Source organism: Prionailurus bengalensis, chromosome B2, assembly GCF_016509475.1.
Source record: "Prionailurus bengalensis isolate Pbe53 chromosome B2, Fcat_Pben_1.1_paternal_pri, whole genome shotgun sequence".
In the NCBI taxonomy this organism is placed as follows: Eukaryota; Metazoa; Chordata; class Mammalia; order Carnivora; family Felidae; genus Prionailurus; species Prionailurus bengalensis.
Window position 1 is genome coordinate 40632368 of NC_057349.1, and position 20960 is coordinate 40653327.

At 54.3% G+C, this 20960-nt stretch overlaps 2 protein-coding genes across 2 annotated transcripts; both read right to left on the reverse strand.

Annotated features, from left to right (window-relative positions):
* Positions 1-1881: 1881 nt before the first annotated feature.
* Positions 1882-16591, reverse strand: CUL7 (cullin 7). Its single transcript, XM_043591456.1, has 26 exons — positions 16168-16591; positions 14775-15362; positions 14078-14229; positions 13435-13935; positions 12769-12907; positions 12474-12676; positions 11953-12181; positions 11015-11252; positions 10826-10931; positions 9624-9851; positions 9239-9329; positions 8969-9140; positions 8680-8785; positions 8294-8389; positions 7930-8105; positions 7473-7606; positions 6992-7174; positions 6668-6774; positions 6396-6578; positions 4734-4894; positions 4363-4579; positions 3974-4256; positions 3076-3221; positions 2802-2928; positions 2519-2724; positions 1882-2259 (listed from the first exon to the last, which is right to left on the reverse strand). Exons 2-26 carry the CDS (start codon positions 15352-15354, stop codon positions 1936-1938), a joined length of 5088 nt encoding a protein of 1695 aa, XP_043447391.1. The 5' UTR covers positions 15355-15362; positions 16168-16591; the 3' UTR covers positions 1882-1935.
* Positions 16592-16904: 313 nt separating this feature from the next.
* MRPL2 (mitochondrial ribosomal protein L2) lies at positions 16905-20920 on the reverse strand. Its single transcript, XM_043591460.1, has 7 exons — positions 20702-20920; positions 19265-19433; positions 18298-18439; positions 18070-18185; positions 17883-17993; positions 17507-17580; positions 16905-17154 (listed from the first exon to the last, which is right to left on the reverse strand). Exons 1-7 carry the CDS (start codon positions 20795-20797, stop codon positions 16942-16944), a joined length of 921 nt encoding a protein of 306 aa, XP_043447395.1. The 5' UTR covers positions 20798-20920; the 3' UTR covers positions 16905-16941.
* Between the last annotated feature and the right edge of the window lie 40 nt (positions 20921-20960).

Sequence of the window (20960 nt, forward strand, 5' to 3'; positions counted from 1 at the left end):
TCCCCTGCTCACTCTCTCTCAAAAATAAATATTAAAAAAAAAAAAAGGGGGGGGTTCAGATGAAGGGTAGTCAAGAACATACCTGCATGTCCATCACAAGGCTGTATTGGCCCCACCACGCCTTCAGCCTGCTACTCTTCCCCTTCATCAAGGGCCCACAGGAGACATTGGAGAGCTCTGAGCTTCAGCGATGGGTTAGTCGGTCTACTTGCTTTTTGATTTTTATTGGGAATATATTGAGTTGAGATATAATTGATATTACACACTTGACTTCCTCCACCCATTTAACTTGTACAATGTGATGGTTTTTAGTATTTTCAGAGTTGTGTAACCATCCCAATTTTGTAACATTTTTGACACCCCAAAAAGAAACCCCATATCCTCTAGCAGACACTCCCCCATTTCTTCCCAGTCTCCCCAGCTCTAGGCAGCCACTAAACCACTTTCTGGCTCTAGATTTGCCTGTTTTGGAGCATTTCACATAAGTGGAATTAATATGTGATCCTTTATGTGCAAACCAGATCTGGGATAAAGAAATAGAGGCTATGAGAATGGTCTCACAAAAGGGTCAGGGTAGCAAACTTCTGTCCCAAGTCACGCAGGAAGTGTGTGCCTTGTAGGGATTGAAAGTCCTGAGGGCAGGGGAAGAGGCTTAGGTCTTTACTGGCCCAGTGCCTGTTGCCTGTCTTCTGCCTCATAGAAGAACATGGACCAACCAGGTGGTTCTGCTCTGAGAACCACCAACAGCATCATGGGGCCACCATACTGCAAAGTAAAGCAATCATGGGCCTTCTGTGGCTACCCTGTTTGCCCTCTGTTTTGCTGTCTTGTCCTGGGCATCCTGACTCTCCTGAGCCCTGGCCTGTTTCCCTTACAGATTCTATTCCAAATCTCAGTCCTGGGTGGCACACAGTTCCCTGTCTGGCCTCTGTGCCCTCTCTTACCACCTGACTCTTCCTCACTCCTCCCCACCTCCTTTCTTCTGTAGCCTTCTCCCTTATCTCTTGGCTACAATAACCTTGGACTCAGGATGCCTGGGTCACTCCTTCCTCACTCCCTTAATCACCCCTGCCAGGATGCAGAACTTCACCCCTGGCACTGGGTTCCCTGGCCTGACCTGCCCTCCTCGTGTGGGTGGGGCTAGGGGAGTCCATTCTAGCAGCACAGAGCAAACCTCCATGACAGTGGCCTGTGGCCTGTTGCTGCTACTAGTGGGAGTCTGGCTTTGGCGACCGTATGGCTCTGCATGACCAGAAGCTTGTGGGAGCTGCAGTTCCTCCTAGTTCTGCTTCCAGCCCAGATCCTGAAGCTTAGAGACAGAATACACTCTCAGGCTCCTGGGTACCTACAGTAGCCACAAGCGTCCTTTATGTCACTTTCACCCTGTCAGCCTTACCTAGGGAAGATGCCCTGCATTATCCTAACTGCTGGGTGTGGGAGCCAAGAGAGGGCCTCATTAGCATGTCAAATGCTCCCATACCTGGTGCTCATCAGAACCCAGAGTGACTCTGGTCCAATTCTACAAATGAAAGAATATGGAGCCATGCTTAACAGTCTGCCCAAGTTACAAGCCATCCAGTGCATGGCAAGGGGAACTCGGGTCTCCAACCTGCCAGGTGAAAACACTTCTGGCCACATACTGAGAAGGGGTTGGGGGGGGGCGGTGTCTATCCCTGTTCACTTAATTCCCCTCCTGAGAGGGACTGCTAAGTCACACCTGACTCCCTCCACCTTTCTCCCCAGGCTGCCATCCTCACCCTAATAGTGACTCCTGGCATGGGATGACAGTGTCAGAGCCAGAGGGCTGGCTCCTTTCCCCTTTTAGCCAGGAAAGTCCCTGCTGCCCCTGTCAGATCCTTAGCAGTCACCACGCCGGCCATGTAACCAAACTCCTGCATTTTATTTCTGTAGAAAGCCCTGATCCCATCTCCAGGACTACCGGAAGGTAGAGAAGCTCTGGGTGCCTGTGCAGGAGGCATAGGGCACGCCCCGGGAGCGAATCTGCAGGGTATGGAAGGTGAGGGGTGGGTTGGGGCCCGAGGAGCCTGGGTTCAGGGACTCGGTGTGAGGCTCCATCACAGTCACAGGGACTGCATAGGACAGCGTCTGGGGCCGGTCATCATGGCGCCTCACTGTGCCCTTGCTCAGGAGGTGCAGGATGCAGGAGAGGACATCGGTACTGTTGCAGGCAGATCCCCTACCGAGGCTGCTGACCAAATCCCTGGGAGGACATGGGCCCTTCTGCCAAGCGTCCAGGACCTGGAAAGGAGAGGGAAGGGCGAACAGCAGGTTGGAGAGACCCAGCTCACTCCACCTCTAGCTTCCACTCCAGGCACAAGCCTCAGCCAGCGAGCTCTAAGCTCTAAGGACATCAGGCACGCCCCAACCCCACCCCTTACACATGTACAGGCTCCCAGGCTCCGTAGTGAACCAGAGGCTTCAAACGTGGACCCACCTCCCCCTGCTCCCGCCCACCCCCACCCGAAAGTTCCTTCCCCCACTGCCCAGCCCCACCTACCCGGCAGACAAGCTGGTCAATATGCAGCCCCTCATCCCCATGGGCCTTGAGGATCCGGACAATGAGGCAATTCAAAAGGTTCCGCCTCTTCTCCAAGTTCCGGCCCTCTTCATCCTCTGCTTTCAGGTATGTCTGAGGTGGGATGAGCCACACATTGCCCCTCCTTGGCCTGGGCTCCTCGCTGCCATCTCGAATCTTGAGCACCCCTGAAATAAGCACTGGTCTTCAGTGGGGGGCCCACAAGGAGGCTGAGAGCAGAGGCCCCTCTGCCCCAGGTACACACCTCCTGGGACATCCTTTTGCTCTTGAAGGTCCAGGGGGCCTCTTGAAGAGGTAAGAGGCCCAATCGCCTGATTGAGCATGTCTGGAGAGAGCCTGGAGAGTGCCAGCAGACTCTCCACAGAGACAGCCTTAAAGAAGAGGAGGGAAACATTCTAGTCTTCCCTAAGGGGTGGAGCAGAGAAGGTACAGGGAGGGAGGATAGGGAGTCAAGGTTTAGGGAGGAAGGGTGAGGGACAAGGTACAGAGAGCACAGATGCATAGAGGAGCAGGGCCACCTTCAGGTCATTGAGATACAGCAGCAGCCACATCTGCACGGTGGACACATGCAGGGTCTGGTCCCCAAACTGCAGCTCAGCCCGACCCAGCCATGTCCACTGCAGTCGCCTCTGAGGGCCCTGCTCCAGGGCAGGGTAACTCTGGCCTGAGAAGGATCAGGGAAAAAAGGAGTCAGGGCTGGTGAGGGGGTACTGTGGGTTGAGCTCTGCCCCTGCTAATGTCTGCAGAGCGTGTGTCCCAGTGTTTATGGATACCATGGTTCCTGGTCTGAACTTCTAGAGCTTAGCCTTCCCCGTATCTGCCTCCTGGGTAAGCCTCAGGAATCCGGGAGCCCACTCTGTGCCTAGCCTTGTGCAAGGGGACTCTGATCAGTGACTTCCAGGAGTTCCCCATTTTTTTAAGGGAGACCAAAACCACAAAATGAGGAAGGACTGGGGCTCTCATCAAACTGGAATATCCACGAGAAATGAGTTCTCCCTGGTTAGTCTGGGAGCCCCCTGAGGGCAGTGTCTGAGTCTCTTCCCCCTCCTGTGTTGCTGCCCAGGCCAGGATCAGCCCCCAATGGGAAGCTTAGGTTATGGTGACTGACCAGGAGCCAGAGCCCTGCCACTGAGGGAGGTCCCTTCTGGTGACCTCAGGTGCGCTTGACTCCATCCTCCCCACCTCCCACTCTCTAAAGAGAGTCCTATGTCTGTTTTAAGCATGGAAAAGGCAACAGTCTGGGGATCTGGTGCTTGACAACCCCACCCCCTCACCCCAAACCTAAGCTCCTCACTTTCTTCACTGAGGCTCCTACCCCGGGGCCCAGCCCCACCCACAGGCCCTTTCCCTGAATCCCATCCTCTTCCAGCCATTCCCCCCCACCGGCCCCCGCCCGCCCTCTGCCCAGCTCCTCACTCTTGTTGTAGAAGTTGGAATATCGGTTCAAAGTGCCCCTGAGATAGGCCGGCAGGCAGGTTCTGGGGGTCAGCGTGTGGCAGATGGAGGCAGTGGGCCAGCAGCGTGGTGACAGGACCAGCACGGACACTTCTGGCATCGCCCCTTCATAGTAGAGATCCTCATCTTCCTCCTCGTCCTCCTCCTCTTCCCCTGCCACATCTGTGGCCACTGCTGCCCCCGCTCCTTCTGCCTCCTCTGCCTTCTCTCTCTTGTGCTCCCTGTCACTGGCCTCGTGGCCCCCCTGCAGAAGAGACGGGGTTCCCGACAGCCGGTGGGCCTCCTCTGGTCTACTCCTCTCCTCTCTTCCTCCTACCTCCCCACGTGCTAATCCCTTTACCGCCACCCACCTGTATCTTCTTCTCAGTGTCCTCCAGCTTCAGGAGCTCCTGATCCAGCCGTTGGAGCTGGTAGACGTGGAACTGGCGCTGCAGCTCCTCGGACATGCTCAGGCTCCGCAGCATCTGCTGGGGGAGGCGGTTGGGGAAGCAGGGACCGATCTGCTCCAGCACGGCCCCCTCCAGCCAGCTCGAGCCCACGCCCAGGAGACGGTCTGCCATGTAGTGCCTGCGGTGTCACACACAGGCCAGGCCGAGCCTCAGTGTGGGCACTCGGCCTGGCCCAGCTGCCTGCACCAGGACTCCAGCCTGCCCCAACCCCAGACTCCCAGGTGCTCGCCCGGCACCTGCCCCTGTCATCCGCTCCCCAGGTCCATACTCACTGGTAGTAATGCTCGAAGGTGGTGGCTATCTCCAGGCCAGAGAAAATTAGGACTGTCTCCAGGCATCGCTGCAGCTGCACTAGCATCTCCATCCCCCGGGCTCCGCCAATCCGACTGCCCTGGATCCGCTGGTCAATGTGCCGGGCAAACTGCTCACTCACCTGGGCAATGGGGAGGGCACAGGAAAACCCTGAACGCGTGACTGGAGGAGGTGAGTGGGAGCAGAGAGGAAGGTCTGAGGAAGTAGATATGAACAGCTAAGCTGCCTCGTAAGTTGGTCAACACTTTTGCTAAACTTAAAAAAAAAATTTTTTTTTAATGTTTTATTTATTTTTGAGAGAGAGAGAGACAGAGCATGAGCAGGGGAGGGGCAGAGAGAGAGTGAGACACAGAATCCGAAGCAGGCTCCAGGCTCTGAGCTGTCAGCACAGATCTCAACGTGGGGCTCGAACTCATGAACTGCAAGATCATGACCTGAGCTGAAGTCGGACGCTTAATCGACCGAGCCACCCAGACGCCCCACTTACCAAACTTTTATAAAATGGTTAACAGTTGTGCAAATTAATTAGGAAGTGTTTTTGCACACCGAACATGTCTAAAAATTAAACTAATGACAGTAATTTAATGGGAGTTAATAATTTATGTGGACAAAGATGGTCACACTGCAGTGTTACTGATACAACAGAATGACCAGGAGCACCTCAAGGAACCACTGCTTCAGCAACCCCTGCACTACTGTCGGCTTGCCAGGGTGCTTAGCCTGTCTTAGTATGTCATCTGCTTAAGTGTGCACCTTCCCGAGAAGACAATAAACTTTGAGGACAGGAAACTTGCTCTTCTCACAGTGCCTGACACATTTTAAGCACTTACTAAATATTTAAGGAATGCTGGAGTAAATTATAGTACATCCATTAGATGGAATTTATACAAAAATAAAAAATCATGATCTCATGGCTCGTAAGTTTGAGCCCCGTGTCGGGCTCTGTGCTGGCAGCCTGGAGCCTGCTTTCAGATTCTGTCTCTGTCTCTGTCTCTGTCTCTGTCTCTCTGCCCCTCCCCCGCTCACACTCTGTCTCTCTCTCAAAAATGAATAAATGTCAAAAAAAATTTTTTTTAATAAAAAATAAGGACAAATAGCAACTCTGAAATAAGGCTTTTAAGGTAACGGTCAAAAAACAACAGGCTAAATAAAGCATTTTAGCTACTCGTGAGTAAACTGTTAAATCATGCACGCAGACTGAAGAAAGTACATCAAGATATATTAGCACAGCATGCTTCAGGTCACTATGTGTTTCTTTCACTTTTTATTTAAATTTTTTAAATGTTTATTTTTGAGAGAGAGCGAGCAAGCAGGCGTGAGTGGGGGAGGGGCAGAGAGAAAGGGAGACATGGAATCTAAAGCAGGCTCCAGGCTCTGAGCTTTCAGCACAGAGCTGGACGCAGGGCTCGAACTCACAAACCCAAAGATCATGACCTGAGCCGAAGTCGGACACTCAACCGACTGAGCCACCCAGGCGCCCCTCTCTGAATCTTTAAAACATGGTTATATACCCATACATGTTCCTTGCTGAATGGGAACGGAAGGGTGGTCGTTTTGAGAAGGTGGGGAAGGGGGGGTTTTCAGGGAGAGGTCCAGGGCAGAGGCAAGGGCGGGAGGCTTACGTGGGCAGCTTTGAGAAATGAGAGCTTCAGCAAGGCACCAGCACAGCCGTTCTGCAGCGCCAGCAGGAAGGCTGCCCGTGGCCCAAACAGCTCCGAGCTCGACTTCTGCAGATTATGGAAGTGTTCACAGTAACGCGGCACAAAGTCACCATCCCGCCAGCGTGAGGTCAGAAAGTTGTTCACCTGGAGGAGAGCGGCTGCAGCGTGAAGGGACAGCCCAGCATGCCACCAGACAGTTGTACCCTCCCTCCCCGGCACCCGCCCCTGCCCACCTGCTCCTCCACCACGGCCCGCCAGCAGCGGGTCAGGTTTCTCACGATGCTGCTGGGAAGCCCCCGGGTAGCCAGGGAGCTCCAGTCATGGCTTCTGTTTCTGCCCTCTGTGGAGACAGGGGAGGGGGCAGAGGCAAGGTGGGAGCAGCCCCTCAGCTCAGCGTGAGCCCCAGGGCTGTTCCTGACCTCCTGCCACCCCAGAACAATGCTCCTGAGCGGGGGTGAAACAAACAGGTGAACAGGCTTAGTGGGTAGGGAGGGAAAGCGGGAGGAGGGACAGAAGGCCATCCTAACCGAGCTCCCACCTGAATCTCAGGTACTCACTGGGCCGGGGAGCGGCCACCGCTGGAGGGGGCGCCTCACAGGGCTCCACGTGCACCAGCAGGTGGGTGAGGCGGCGCACCCGTGAGGAGAAAGCAGCTGCACGGCTCTGGGGATTGTGGGCAGCCTCCCGACACTCCAGGTACTGGTCCAGCAGCCAGCCCAGGGGGCTGATGCCATCCTCATCTGGAGATTGGGAAAAACAAGCTGTGGTGGGCCATGTCTCTAGGGCAGGGGAAGAGGACGAAAGCACCAAGAAAGGGATTGGACAGAACATATGGGGTTGGCGCAGGTAGCAAGGCCCACCTGTCCTTATGGTGTCAGCTGACACCTGGGAAATGTAGGAAAGGAGGTGGTTAGGAGAAGGGGGGCACTGGGCTACCAAACAAACATAGGTACCAAAATGGCCAAGGGCATAATATAGGTGGCTCTGGGGCAGAACAAGAAGGGGCCGGTTAGTGGGGCCAGGGGTCGCAATGGTTACCAGGGGAGGTGATGTTCTGCACCAGGGGGCTGACCAGGGCCTCCCAGCAGGTCTTGCCCAGCGCTTGGGCGGCCTCATCGTCAGGGAGGAAGCGATCAGCAAAATTCTGCTCCTGACGCAGAGCCCCATTGAGCCTGGGGGTGAGGATGGGGGAGGCAGGTGTCAGAGGCTCAAGATGTAAGTTATCCTAGCATCTTCCCAGCCTAATGGTGGGGTAGCCCCTACCAACCAGACCAAATCCCCACCTGGTACTTTGAAGCTGTCCCATGTTAACAGACACATCCCACTCCCAACCCACCAAAGAAATCTTTCTTTCCTTCCCCAAACTGTAGAGCACGCCAGCCCCTTTCCCAAACATGTTAGCTCTCCATCTATACCCTCCACAGAAGGGCCAGGGCCACCCATAATAGTCTTACCTGCCACACACACACAGCCACACACACATGCTCGCACACACCTAGAACTCAGGTGCAGGAGGCTCCTGCGGTCCTCTGCTATGTCCTGGCTCCAAGCCTGTGCCCGAACCATGTAGAAGAGGCGTGTGTGACGACACAGCTGCTCCCGAAACACTGGCCAGAATGTGGGCTTAGGGCCTAGGACCTCCAACCCCCGAATGCGTGTGTCGATGCCGCCCTGCAATGTGCACATGCCTATTTTCACCTGCTCTGATCCTCCTCAGAGCGGGCTGGGGTCAGCCACACCTTTGGGCCTTATTCCTGGAGCTGCCCAGGGCCTAGCCTGGAGCTCTGGCTCACGATCTGCAACAGTTACACAACCCAGAGCTCTGTGTCCCCGGACCACACCCCATACTCCTGCCAAACCTGCTGGCAGCGCTTTATGCGGATCTGGATGATGGGCCAGAAGTGGGTCAGGTTCTCCAGGAGGATCACCCGGCTGGCTGAGGGCATCACGTTCACCTGGTTGGGGGCAGAGAGTGCTGTCACCTCCATGTGTGTGGATGGGAATGCTGAGGGCACTCAAGTCTGCTCCTGTTCTGTCCTTCCCTTAGCCCGGGGGGGGTAAGGGGTCCTGACAAAGGGGTCCTGATGCCATCCTCACTGCTCAGGGCCTGATGCCATCACATAGGCACAGGGAGAAAGGACTCTACCTTCTAGGGGGCGCAAGACAGGGAAGAATTTAGGAGTTTAGGAGTCTGGGCAGGAGGGCGGACCCTGTGAAGGTGGTCTCATGGTATAGGGGTCCCTACCGAGTTGAGCTCTGTGTTAAGAGAGTTGGTGCTGTCGCCCCCAAACACCACCACCCTGGCCGGCATATAGCTCGAGTCTTCACTAGCCACCAGGAGAGTCAGCTGCCTGGGAGCAGGGAAAAGGAAACAGTCAGAATTGGAACCAGTAGGGTCCTTGTAGACAGAGGCAAGGGGACTCTTTGGTCATGTTTGTGTTGGGCGGGGGGAGCAGTGCTTCCCCCAAACAAACAAAGGGAAGTCACAAAAAAAGTATATGTGTGTCGCTGAGCACATACATGGGGCCTGTTACCTGACGAGGATGCCCTGGTGCATGTGCAAGGTGATGTAGTGGGAGCCGGCGCTGCCATTGGACTCCCAGTAGGTCTTGGGGTTTCGATCCGTCAGCTTGCTGGCCCGGTGCGGGTTGGAAGACACCTCCACCTTCTCCCAGCACTTGTCCTCCTTCATTTCCACGCTGGAGCCTGGGGGCAAGTGGGAAGGGGTGGCCGTCACAGCCTGGTAGGTGTGGAGGGAAAACAGGGGCGGAGGGGTATGGAGTAACGTGGGGACAGGCACAGACCCTGGCACAGATATCTGAGGAACACGTCAAAGAAGGGGATGTTGATGGGTCGGTGGGTTCGTCTGTGGTCTTCGATCTGGCCCAACACCATCTGCAGCCGGAACATCAGAGAGAAGGGGCGCGGGGAGGAGGGAGGGCACACATGGAGGACACATGGGAACACATATGAAGGAAAGACCCAGCAGCAATGGGACTTCCTCCAGAACCCTGGCAGAGGCAGAGTGGGAGATGCGGAAGGTGGTGCAGAGAACAAATGCCCACAGGCTCATCAGACTCTCCTGTCTTTCCCAAATTCAGGAACACGGCCCCTTCCTCCGGTCCCACTCAGGTTTCATATTCTTACCCAGCTGCGAACCCACAGCCTCCCTCTGCCCTCTTTCCTGACCTGGATGCAGCCTCCCAGGATGTTGGTGGTGAGTTTCCGGTAGAGGTGGGCATGCTTCTCACACTTGAACACCATGTCCCGCAGCTCCTGAGCCAGATCCAGTTTTCCCAGGTGCTTTTCCAGTGCCTTGGAGATGGCATCTCGGGCTCCCAGCTGATTCAGCACCACGGCGTAGTCCCTGCTCACAGAGGCCAGGCGGTGCAGGAAGAAGATGAGTTCCTGGAGCACCTGACATGGGGACAGGGTGGGTGCATAAAGGGCACAAGGCACAGGCCACAGGGCATCTTCAGTAGTATTTACTCTACACCCGCTGGGTGCCGGGACAACTGCAGTGAAAAGACAGAGTGAGGAAGTAAAGGCAGGAAGCGGGGAGACACGAGGGCTGAGTGGAGTTAGAGAACCTAAGGCAAACAGATAAGGAAAAGCTAAGAGATGCTCTGCCATCCTGGGGTTCTCAACCACTGATTTTGTTGGCAATGGGTGCAGAGAGCTTCCCAGGTTCCCTTTTAGGCTGTGTCCCAAGAACCAGTTGTGGGGCTGCATTTTGAGATGCTCAGGCCCTAAGCACAGGCAGGGAGGGGGCGCAGAGGGACACTCAATGAGTCTACCTCTGAAATGAAAACCTGGGTAACAGCCCAAAGGTGTGCACTGCAGACACCCACTACCAAGCCTTGCAAGCCCAGGACCTCCCTGTGGCAGGAGACTCTGAGATGTGATGTCCTCTCTACCTCCTTCATCCACCTTATCCCCACAGGCCCAGCCAAACAGGAGGTACCGAGGCTTTTACTGTAATACAGACATAACCTTTTGTGTAAGAAAGGAGATGGCATGTAAGATCACACACTTGGATTTGCTTATATTTGCATTTGCATAAGGATACACCAGAAGGACACATAAATTAATACAAACGGTAAACCAATAAGGTACATGCGGAGAAGCACTGGGAAAATTGGGTGGAAGTGAGAAGAGGTATAAGTGGGAATTCTCAGTGTATACCTTGTTGTACTGTTTTGATTTGTGACCTGTATGAATGTATTACCTATTTGAAAAAATAAAATTCAGTTTTAAAAACAAATTCCAAACCAAGAGCGCAAAGGCTCCATTGTGCCCTCCCAAGCCTCGCCCAGGGAGGGGGTCTGCCTCATCAGAGGCTGCCCTACGCCCTCTCCCTCTAGCGTCTCCCCGGAGCAGGGCAGGGGTACCTCTCGGTCAGTGTCTGGTGACCGCAGGCAGGCCATGCAGGCATCCATGGCCTCGTGCCAGGGGAGCAGCAGCGCCTCGGGGAAGTCCACCAGCTGCATCAGGATCCTGGGGAGCGGGCGGCAGCAGCAGAGAGATGTGTAGCCAGCCTCAAAGACCCCTTTGCCAAATGCCCCTCCCCACCCCCTCACCTCAGAACGGTCAGGTGCAGGGCCTTGTTGGCCGCTGGGGTGTCGAGGCCCCGCATCAGGGTGAGGAAGGGCTGGGGCTGCCTCTGCAGCTGCAGCAGGAGCGGCTTGATCTCCATCTCCCGAGGCCCCTCTGAGCTGAGGGCTCGCTCCAGGTCCAGGAAGATTCTGCCAGGCAGACCGCAGCCCTCCATCAGTCGCCTCAGAGGAGTGTCGGGACACTGAGTTGGGGGTTCTTTTCCTATGGGAAGATGGAAGTTACAAAGGTTGGCCATTGTCGGTGATGTTAGGATGAGAAAAGGACAGACAGATTCATAATTCCTAGTGCCTCCTAAAAACGTTTTTTTTTTTGGCCCCCCTAAAAGTTAGGTTTGGGGATCTTAGGGCATCTCTGAATGCATTTATAAGACAATTTTGTGACAAACGTTATGTTTTATATTCTTAAAATAGCAAAGGAGCTTCCTGTCTGCAAACAGCAGAGCATTTCCCTGTATCTAAAAGCATGCGATAATTTGGCTTTCTCTACACTAGAAAAAGTCCAATGTGGGGACTTTTTTTTTTTTTTTGGGGGGGGGGAGAGAGAGAGAGGACAGGGGAAGGGCAGAGAGAGAATCTTAAGTAGGCTCCGCACTGGGCATGGGGCTCGATCTCATGACTCTTGGATCATGACCTGAGTGGAAATCAAGAGTTGAACAACGAACCAACTGAGCTGCCCACAGGCGCCCCCAAACGTGGGGGCTTTTAAAGGCTCAAATCTCTTGCAATTTTCTGACTTTCCATCCTCCCTCACTCATTGGAGGGAGCGACTCTAAGCTTCAGATTCTTCCTAAGATGCCACCTGTTCCAGACGGGATTGCACAAAAACTGCACAGATGCCTCTCCTGGGCTAGCACTCTCTTAGAGCCAGTCTGCAGAGCTGCAGGGTCTTTTTGGCATCCCACCTTCCACTCTGGATGCATCTGCTGATTCCTGAGGCTGGGCCTGGGCTTCCGGCAGGGTTGGGTAAGCTGGCTGCCCTGCCAGGGCCTCAGGCCCATATTTCCTGTAGACACGGCAGTTGAGCAGGTCCCTGAGAGCGCTGTCATCGAGTCGCTGTGGCAGAGCCAGCAGTAGGTGCTGGGCCAACTCCATGGGCACAGCCAGTTCAGCCAGGATCTCGTCATCCAGAATCTGTCATCGGGGAGAAGCTCTCACTGTAGGTAGCCCTGCTGGCACAGAGGCTCCAGGGGCAGTTGGTAGGGGTGGGGATCTCTACACACATCCTCTCCTTGAGGAACCTCTCATGGCTGGCAGCTGCCTTTTCTCACACAGCTTGCCAATGCCTCTGAACATTCTAGATCTCTTCCCTGCAGCTCCTTACAACTGTGGACCTCCACTCCCCATCCTCAGCCTTCAAATGCTCTGTCACAGTCCAGCCCTTGCAGTGAGCCCTCCAACTTCTGGGTGTCCGGACTGGCTCTACCTCGCCATCCAGGCTCTCCTGAAGGATCTGGAGAACCTCCTGATGGTCGGGTCCATCCAGCTTCTTGATGAAGAAGAGGAGCTCCCACCATTCTGCCTGGGTCAAGTGTTCACTTTCTTCAGCATCCTCATCCTCAGGCAGCACGTAGGGCACCGCATAGAGCTCTGTCATGGGCTTCCACCGCCAGGAGGGCAAGGCTGTGGCTACAGGTCACAGGGCACGGGGATGTCACTGCCCACCCAGCCAGACCACTGTTCTTTGCTCAGCGCTGACCCTGTTTTCTCCCAGGGCTCACCTACACCCAGGGCTCCACTGACCACAGCCCCATGGTTCTCATCAGCCTCAACCACATCTTCAATGTCTTCCTCAAAGCCCAGAATTTCCAGCATGTGCCAGTGTACCCAGTAGGTGCGGCCTGTCGACTCCCACAACACCTGGAGGATATGGGAAAAAAGAGAAGGGGAAGAGAAGGCTCACTCAATGACTGGCTGTGGCCCAATGATGAGGACATACAGCCCTCAGGCTAACCACCTGACCAGGTCTGGAACAACCTCCAAATAACACAACGCTGGCATATGGAGAACATGAACACACACACAAAGGATGCCTTCTCCTCTGGGGATGGGCTCTGCTTCTCCTCCCACCCTATCCTTTGATGGCTCATGCTCCCCGCACTTCCTCCTGGCCTCACCTACTCTCTCCCTGACCCTGACGTTTAGGAAAGTCTTGCTATATCAATATGTTTCTTCCTGGGAGTGAGTCTTCCTGACCTGATAGCTCCCTCAACTCCAACTTTCTCAGCTCTCCAATGGCTCCCTTCTCAACTGTTGATCCCCTTTAACCATTCCAGTCCCCATGGGGGCTTTCTCAGTGGGTGGCCTGCCAGAGCCCCCTGCACAGAACCCCAGTTATACTTCCCCAGCTAAATCCCCAACAGCGTCCCACACGCACCCTCACTCACCTGCACGGGGGGCACGCCGTTGTTGCTCTGCCGGAACTCACCCTCGTCCCCAGCGCTGACCTCCTCGTAGTCATCCAGCATGCGAACTCGCATCCCGGCCTGCAGCGTCTCTCGCACGTACAAGGCATAAGTATTGCCACTTGCAAACTCAGAGCGAGGGCGGAACCTCCTTGACCTCCTAATGGAGGGCCGGACCCGGGCGGGTGGCAGCCCTGGGCCGGCCTCTGCCAGCTGGGGCTGGAAGATGGAGCACGAAGACCGTGCCGAGGGCCCCTGTTTGCTCGAGGTCCAGTCCCAGCGCATGGCCTGCACAAGCTCTGAGATGAGGGTGCCCATGGCCATGCTGAACTCCAGCTCCAGTCGACCCCTCTCCCCACTCAACTCCTCGGGAGCAGAGTTGTTCTGGGCTCCTGGTTCTGCAGCACTGTCATTCAGCTGGTCCAGAAGAGAAGTGACATGCAAATAGCGCTTCACCAAGGAGAAGAGAATCCTTCCTGGGACCTGTAGGATGCAACCTTTGGCCTATGTCCACCTTGTCCCAGCTCTAGCTCCCCTTTCCACACCACCCTTCAAGGGTGGGTGCAAAGGTCTGGTCCCTAGATCTTGGCCACAGCCCCCCCCCCCCCAACCCCCCACAGAATACCTGTGGCAGCTGGATACCCTCAAAAGACATGGGGTGTTCAGAGAGTGTGGCCTGTGCAAACAGAGCTAGCAGAGCACAGCGGCTGTCAAAATCTAGGTGTTTCTCAATGGCTTCTTGCTGGCTCAGCGACAGAAGAATCTGGGTCCGGGTCCCTGAAACCCACACCCCAGTCAGTAACTGCTCCCTAACATTGCCCTTCCCAGGCATCCCTCCTAGATCCTCTACTGTCTTAGTCCGATCCCTTGTTGCCACACACAGGATCGATACCTCTACCTACTTACCTACCTACCTACCTACCTACCTACCTATATCTGCAATATCTATATCTGTAATTGTCTAATAACTCTTTCTTGGCATAGAGATCCAATTAATAGGAGGTTCTTGAAGACTCAGTCCTCTTTCTTTTATTATTTTTTAGAGTAATCTCTACACCTAACATGGGGCTTGAACTCATGACCCCGAGATCAAGAGTACCGTGCTCCACTGACTGACCCAGCCAGGCATCCCCCCAGCTAGGCATCCTTCCTCTTCCTGCAGAGATGCCCCCACCACCTTCCTACCCCCTTTTCTCCCAACTCAAAGAGAAAGGCAACAGAATCATTCAGGCACTGATGAGGCAGAGGCTCTTGCCACAGTGTCCTGTGAGGCCCTGAGCTGACCTACCTTCCCCTTCCTTTCTCCCCACACTGCTTCTCACCAGCATCATGAGAGGCCAGGGCTTGTATCATCCGGCCTGCGCTCCAGCGAATCTGGTAATCAGGACTACTCAACATGTGCATGAGCAAGTCCAGGACCCTTGGGTCTTTGAATACACCAGTGAGGGGCTCGATGCTGGCGTAGGCGCTGAGTACGTGGACAGTGTGAAGCAAAGGAGCAGGAGGGATGGTGCCCACACACTCCTCCAGCTGCCGGAGGGCCCTCTGAATCAAAGACTTCACATCGGTTTCCATTTCCCCCAGCACAGATTTGTCCAGGGCCCCAGCTTCCCCTGCAATCTCCTGAGAAGGTCCGATGACCTGGCCGTCCTCGCCCAGCATCTTGTGGCAGTTGGCATAGATCTCGTCGTTGGACATCCACAGCAGGATGTGTTCGGCCTTGCAGTCCACTTGGCTAGAGCCCCCTTCCCCATCATCCCCACGCCTGAGGATGAGCCAGCGGATCTGGTACTCAGGATGCCCATCATGGCCCACCCGCTGGCGGATCAGCTCATCTGGATAGGCATGCAAGCCCGGCCCCAGGGGCACTCTGAATTCCCTGTAGCGGAGTTCCCCCACCATCCTGGCACCTGAGACACAGAAGGAAAAGAGAACAGTCAAGCTAAAATCAGAGGGGGAGTTCCAAAAATCAAGGACATCCAGGAGTTGGGGAAGCAAGTATGGCAACAGTTGTCAGGTTGGCTGGGGTAAAGAAGGGCCCAGGAGTTGCCTGCTGCAGGCTGGGTGGGGCCAGGCCTAAGCAGGGGAACACTAGGGTGTTTGTTCTAAGAACACAAAATTTGGTTGAAAGGAGGGTCGAAGGCCCTGCAGCCTGGAGTGGGTTGGTTTGGAGCAGTGGGAAGGGGACAGTGGGGGCAGGGGAGCCGGGCCATAATTAATCCCAAAGCACTGCCATAGGCAGCAGCCCTGAGAAGGGGATCCATGAAGCCCCGAGGGGTGTGTGTTGGGGAATGGGGGTGGGGAGTGAGATCCCGAGTGTGTCTGGGAAGGGATGCTGGCTCCAATGGTTGAAGCGCAGGAGTGTGTCACAGAGGCAAGAGATTTGGTGGGGGAGAATTGGTGGGATGGGGGGGCAAGGCGCGAGGGGCTGGGAGTAAAGCCTGGTGGGCTGCAGGCGCGCAGGACTGGAGACACTGGAGCAGCAAGGCCGGTGGGGGCGACAGAAGACCCAGTGGGTTGAACGGCGGGAAGCTAGGTGGACCCTAGAAGCCGGGGGCGCGCGGCAAGGTGCGGGGGAGGGGGCTAGGCCAGATAAACGAGAATCCCAAGGCACTGTGGAACTGGGGTGGGGGACGCGAAATCGGGTGCGCGCGCGGCTCGGTGGGCGAGAGTGCGGAGGAAAATCCAGGGTAGGGGCGGGGGGGCTCTGGCCACCTCAGAAGGCGATGGGGGTCCAGCGCGAGGCCTCTCCTTCGCTGAGCTAGGGACGCGGCGCAGACGATGGCGATGGCGGCGATGCTGGCGGAGATTTGGGCCCCGCCTGGGCCCCCGAGGGGGGTCGAGGCGGAGAGGCGGGAGGGGGCGTGCCTCCGAAGGACAAGCGGGCAGGCAGGGGGCGTGGCGTGCAGGCACAGAGCACCTCGGGCGGCCACTGTCACCGCCCAGCGTGCAGGTCAGCGGCAGCCTGGGTAGGGCGGGGCAGGGCGGAGACAGGGCCCAGCCTGCGGTGCCGCCCGCCCAGCTCTGGGGGCTCCGCCGCCTGCCCGCCTGCCCGGAGTCGTGGCTCATTTCCGCCAGACCCAGCGGAAAGCTAGGGGCCCTGGGAGAGCTCCGGGGCGGAGTCGTCAGTGCCACCTCGGCGACGCGCGGCACCTCCTCCTCCGTGCCGCCCTTTCCTCTTCCTTTTCATTCCCCTTCCTTCCACCGGAAGTGCTCTCCCCGACTCCCGAAGTCAGAACAGGAGACCTTGGAGGTCATTTATTCTCCCCTCTACCATTACATAGAAAAAAACTGGCACAGGGTGGGGGTTGGGGGGGGGGCGCGGCTGGAAATGAGCAGCTCCAGTCTTTGCCCCATATCGTCTTTTCTCCTCTCCCGTCCTTGTTTGCTCTGGTGCTTTTTTCCGGGTCTAGTATGTGCAATCCTCCCTCCCCCAAAAAAACAGTAACTGCTAAAAATGAGGGGTGATTTTATTAGAATCCAGGGATGTCAGCTTTGGGCAGCAGCCGAGGGCAGCTTCACGTAACTCTTCATAGGGGGCAGTGGCCGAATCTTGCGGCCAGCCCAGCCCCCCTTGCGGTGCCATAGCCCGCTGGAAGGCCTCTTGCCTAGCCAGCGGTTCCTCCCAGCCTTGCCGATGACCCTTTTGTTATGGTCAACGTTGGATACCCGGCCTACTGTTGCCATGCACGTTTCCAGAACCTGACAGAGAAAACAGATGGAGGAGAATGCATCATGGGGAAAGAGCCTGACATTGTTGACCGCATGACTCTGAGGCTTCTTACACTCACTGAGAGAAGGGAGAGGACAGGAGAAAACCACAGCATAATTGAACCTGACGGCAGGTCCTATGGTAGTTGAAAACAAGAGGCATTGTTCCCTGTCTATTACAGTGTCAAACTGACAGGACATGCCTAGTCACATGGCAGAAAAGGACACACCTAGCTCATGGTAGTTCCCAACATAAAACACTGGGAACTATCCTGGACAAGAAGGGTACATTCCAAAACTTCCTCCTTTGCTGGTCCTCCCACCTGTACCCACACACACACACCTGCATCTGTCTCTTGGAAGGCAGCTGGATGATGGCCGTCCCATTCACCTTCCGTAGCAGCACACCACATGTCCCTGGGTAAGGGAGAAGGAGCTTTGCCACCCTCCAAAAAGGAAAAGGTAGGAGCAGATTTACAGGGGGACATACCCCATACTCTGCCCTTGCTTTGCCCTTTAGGAGCAGATACAATGAAGCAGGATGCATGCAATGTTTTAAGTCAAGACACATGCACCTCTCCATTCTCATTTTCCTTGTTTTTCCTTCTTTTTCTCTGCCAGTGGACCACAGAAGAGTCCAAGGGTTCAGAGAATTGTGACCTCAGGTACTCTTTGGCCTTCCAAATTGTAAGACCCCCAAGCAGCTCATTTCCTCATACCTGCAGCTCGGATATACTGGGCCCCCCGGCCTGGCTCACTCTCCACGTTGTTGATGAGAGTCCCCACAGGCAAGGCCCCAAGAGGATGTGCATCCCCTTCCCGAGCAGCAACTAAAAGACATAATTTCATCAGCACCAGACCCCTTGCATCCTTTGAGCCCATACACGTCTGGTGGCCGTCTCTTACCTGCCATTCGGCCTATGTGATCAGAGTTCAGGATTATATCTCCAGCCTGCATGTTTTCTGTGGCAATGATCCAGCGTTTCCGGCTGCCCCCAGCAACCAGAGCTATGTCTGCTGATCTGTTCAGGGTGAGGGACATATGAGCAGATCATCTAGGCAGCCCTATATCTTCTGAAAAGCCACAGAACAGTCATTCAGCTACACTATCATCATCTCACATCCCAAACTTGCCTACAGGGATCATAGCGGACCACGATGACCTTCTCCTCAAAGGGTCCTGGCTTTGCTTCCAGCTCAGGCCGGAACCGCAGAAAATCAATCATGCGATAACGTTGCTTGTGGCCCCCGCCAATACCATGCACTTGGATTCGGCCTGTGGTCAAGAAAGTGCAGAGACATGACCCAGGTCAGATGATCAGTTCCTAGCAGTGGGAACAGGCCCATTCTGGGCAGAGAGCAATGCTTCCCAACATTATGAGATGAGCAGAAAATGACAAAAAATTTGCATAGCAAATGGTAAACGGGGGTGGGGAAACACCTACATGGAACTTGATAAGAACATAATTATAAGATATTGAAATTACATAAAACTTCCAGACAAAATCTCTACAAATTATTGAATGCTAAAAGTTTATTGAGTGGTGTAAATAGTGCTCAGCTATTGTAAATTTTTTTCATTTTTTTTAATTTTTAAAAATAAAATATTTATTTATTTTTGAGGTGCGGGGGGGGGTGATATGAGTGGGGGAGGGGCAGAGAGAGCCGGAGACACAGAATCCGAAGCAGGCTCCAGGCTCTGTGCTGTCAGCACAGGGCCCAATGCAGGGCTCGAACTCACAAGCCATGAGATCATGACCTGAGCCAAAGTTGGACACTTAACTGACTGAACCACCCAGGCACCCCATAAATTTTTGAAAGGCATGAAGAAAAATATAATTAACTTCATGTATATGTCTGGTTTTCTTTAATTACCTAGATAGTCTTTAGGAGCACAGACTACCTTCATGTTGCTTTGTGTTATACTCTTTGTTTCTTACACACCTACTACATGCAAAAGGAGTCCAATAAATTTTTGAATAAATAGGCCTAGGATCCTAACATGTTTTTCAATAAATTCCTCTGCTTTTCAATAAATAGACCTGGGATCCTAACATGTTTTTCCCCTTTAATGCTTAAATCCTTTCTCCCTTGGTCTCACCTGTGTGGTTTCGGCCCCCAGACTTCCTCATCTTCACTGGTGTGATGGTGTACTTGGTACGACTCTTCCAGGACACAAAATTGGCACTAAGGGCCACAGATGTAAGCACTGGGCGGCAGAGGAGCAACAATGAGGAAGAGGGCAGCTGGAGGAGGGTACTGCTTGTCACCTAGAGATAAACAAATCTCTTTACCTTAAAAGGTAACTGAAGAAGCATCGGAGAACCAAGGGTAAAGGAATAGACCAAGTAGCCTACTTCCTTCTAAGAATGTCCCAGACCAGCTGTCCAAAAGCTCCACCCTTTACCCTTGCACAAATACCAGGGTGGAATGTTTATACAGGTGTATGTGTATTGATTATCTCTCCTCATTTGAGGTACTTCTTCAATGGAATATTCTCCCCCTTGGTGCATCTCCTTCCAAATTTGGCTCAAACCTCTCCTTCTGTGGGAAACTCTTCCTTCCCTAAACAACTCCCTTCTCCAAAGCTGGTAACTTTCCCATATCCATGTGCCACTATCAGCACCAATGCCTTTTGCCCCTCTGAATTTATGTTTCTGGGAGTATTTCAGATGTGAATGGAGGGGAAGGGTCATTTCTGTCTTGTTCCCTGCTGTATCCCCAGCATTTCACAGAGTAGGTTGGTTTGGTTTTGATTTTCAGTATGCATCTGCCAAACTCTACCATCACCCAGAAAGGTCCAGAGGAACAAGACTTACAACTTCTCTTTTCTGTGACTCACCAATTGCCCACCAGGAACTTTGAGGATACCTTTACCTTAGCCTCCTAATATTGCTATCTTGCCCTGAATTCTCTGATCTCAGCAATAACTCCTCTTTAATGGTTTAAGAGACCAGGCTTTGAAGCCAGACTGTGTAGCTCCAACAGTTGATGTATGACTTTGGACTGCTGATCAATTTTCTCATACGTAAAATGGTAATGATAATTACCTTATACAGTGGTTGCAAGGAGTTATTTTTGAGACAGAGGGAGGGTGCGCACAAGCAGGGGAGGGGCAGAGAGACAGAGAGGATCCCAAACGGGCTCCACGCTGTCAGCAGCGAGCCCCATGAGATCACGACCGGAGCCGAATTCGGATGTTTAACAGACTGAGCCACTCAGGCGCCCTAGGAGTTCATTTATTTAAAACATCTATTACTTATGCTTGGCTTATGACTGACACTCAACGTCAGTTATTATTGAAATCTGTACAGTTATCTGTAAGATACTTTGACCTCCAATATCTCGTCTGAGGAATTCCGTGACCCTGTGGAACAGCCACAATTAGAGAAGAGAAAGCTGAGGCTGATCGTGACTTATCCAACGTCCCAGGCTGGCATGACTCCTGACCAGACTCGCATTCTCCGTCTCCCATCCCAGGGTGCCCACTCCGGCGGCCCAAATAGGAACAGCCTCATTCCGAGATAGGGTGGATTACCTGGGCGGCCGGGAGCAGGCTCGAGCTGAGGGTGGCGACGGCCGGGGGCGTCAGGCTCAGGGAGCCCATAGCGCGAGTCAGTACCCTCAGGGCCATGACGATAGCCAAGCTCCGCGGGGTTCAGCACACCACCGTTTCTTTTAGCCAGGCCGCCTGGCGCCTTTAGATGACGCTAACAAATCCCTGTGCCGTCGCTCTCATGACGTAATGAGGTGGGCAGACAACCCGAGACCAAGGTGAATACACACCTCCTTTCCTC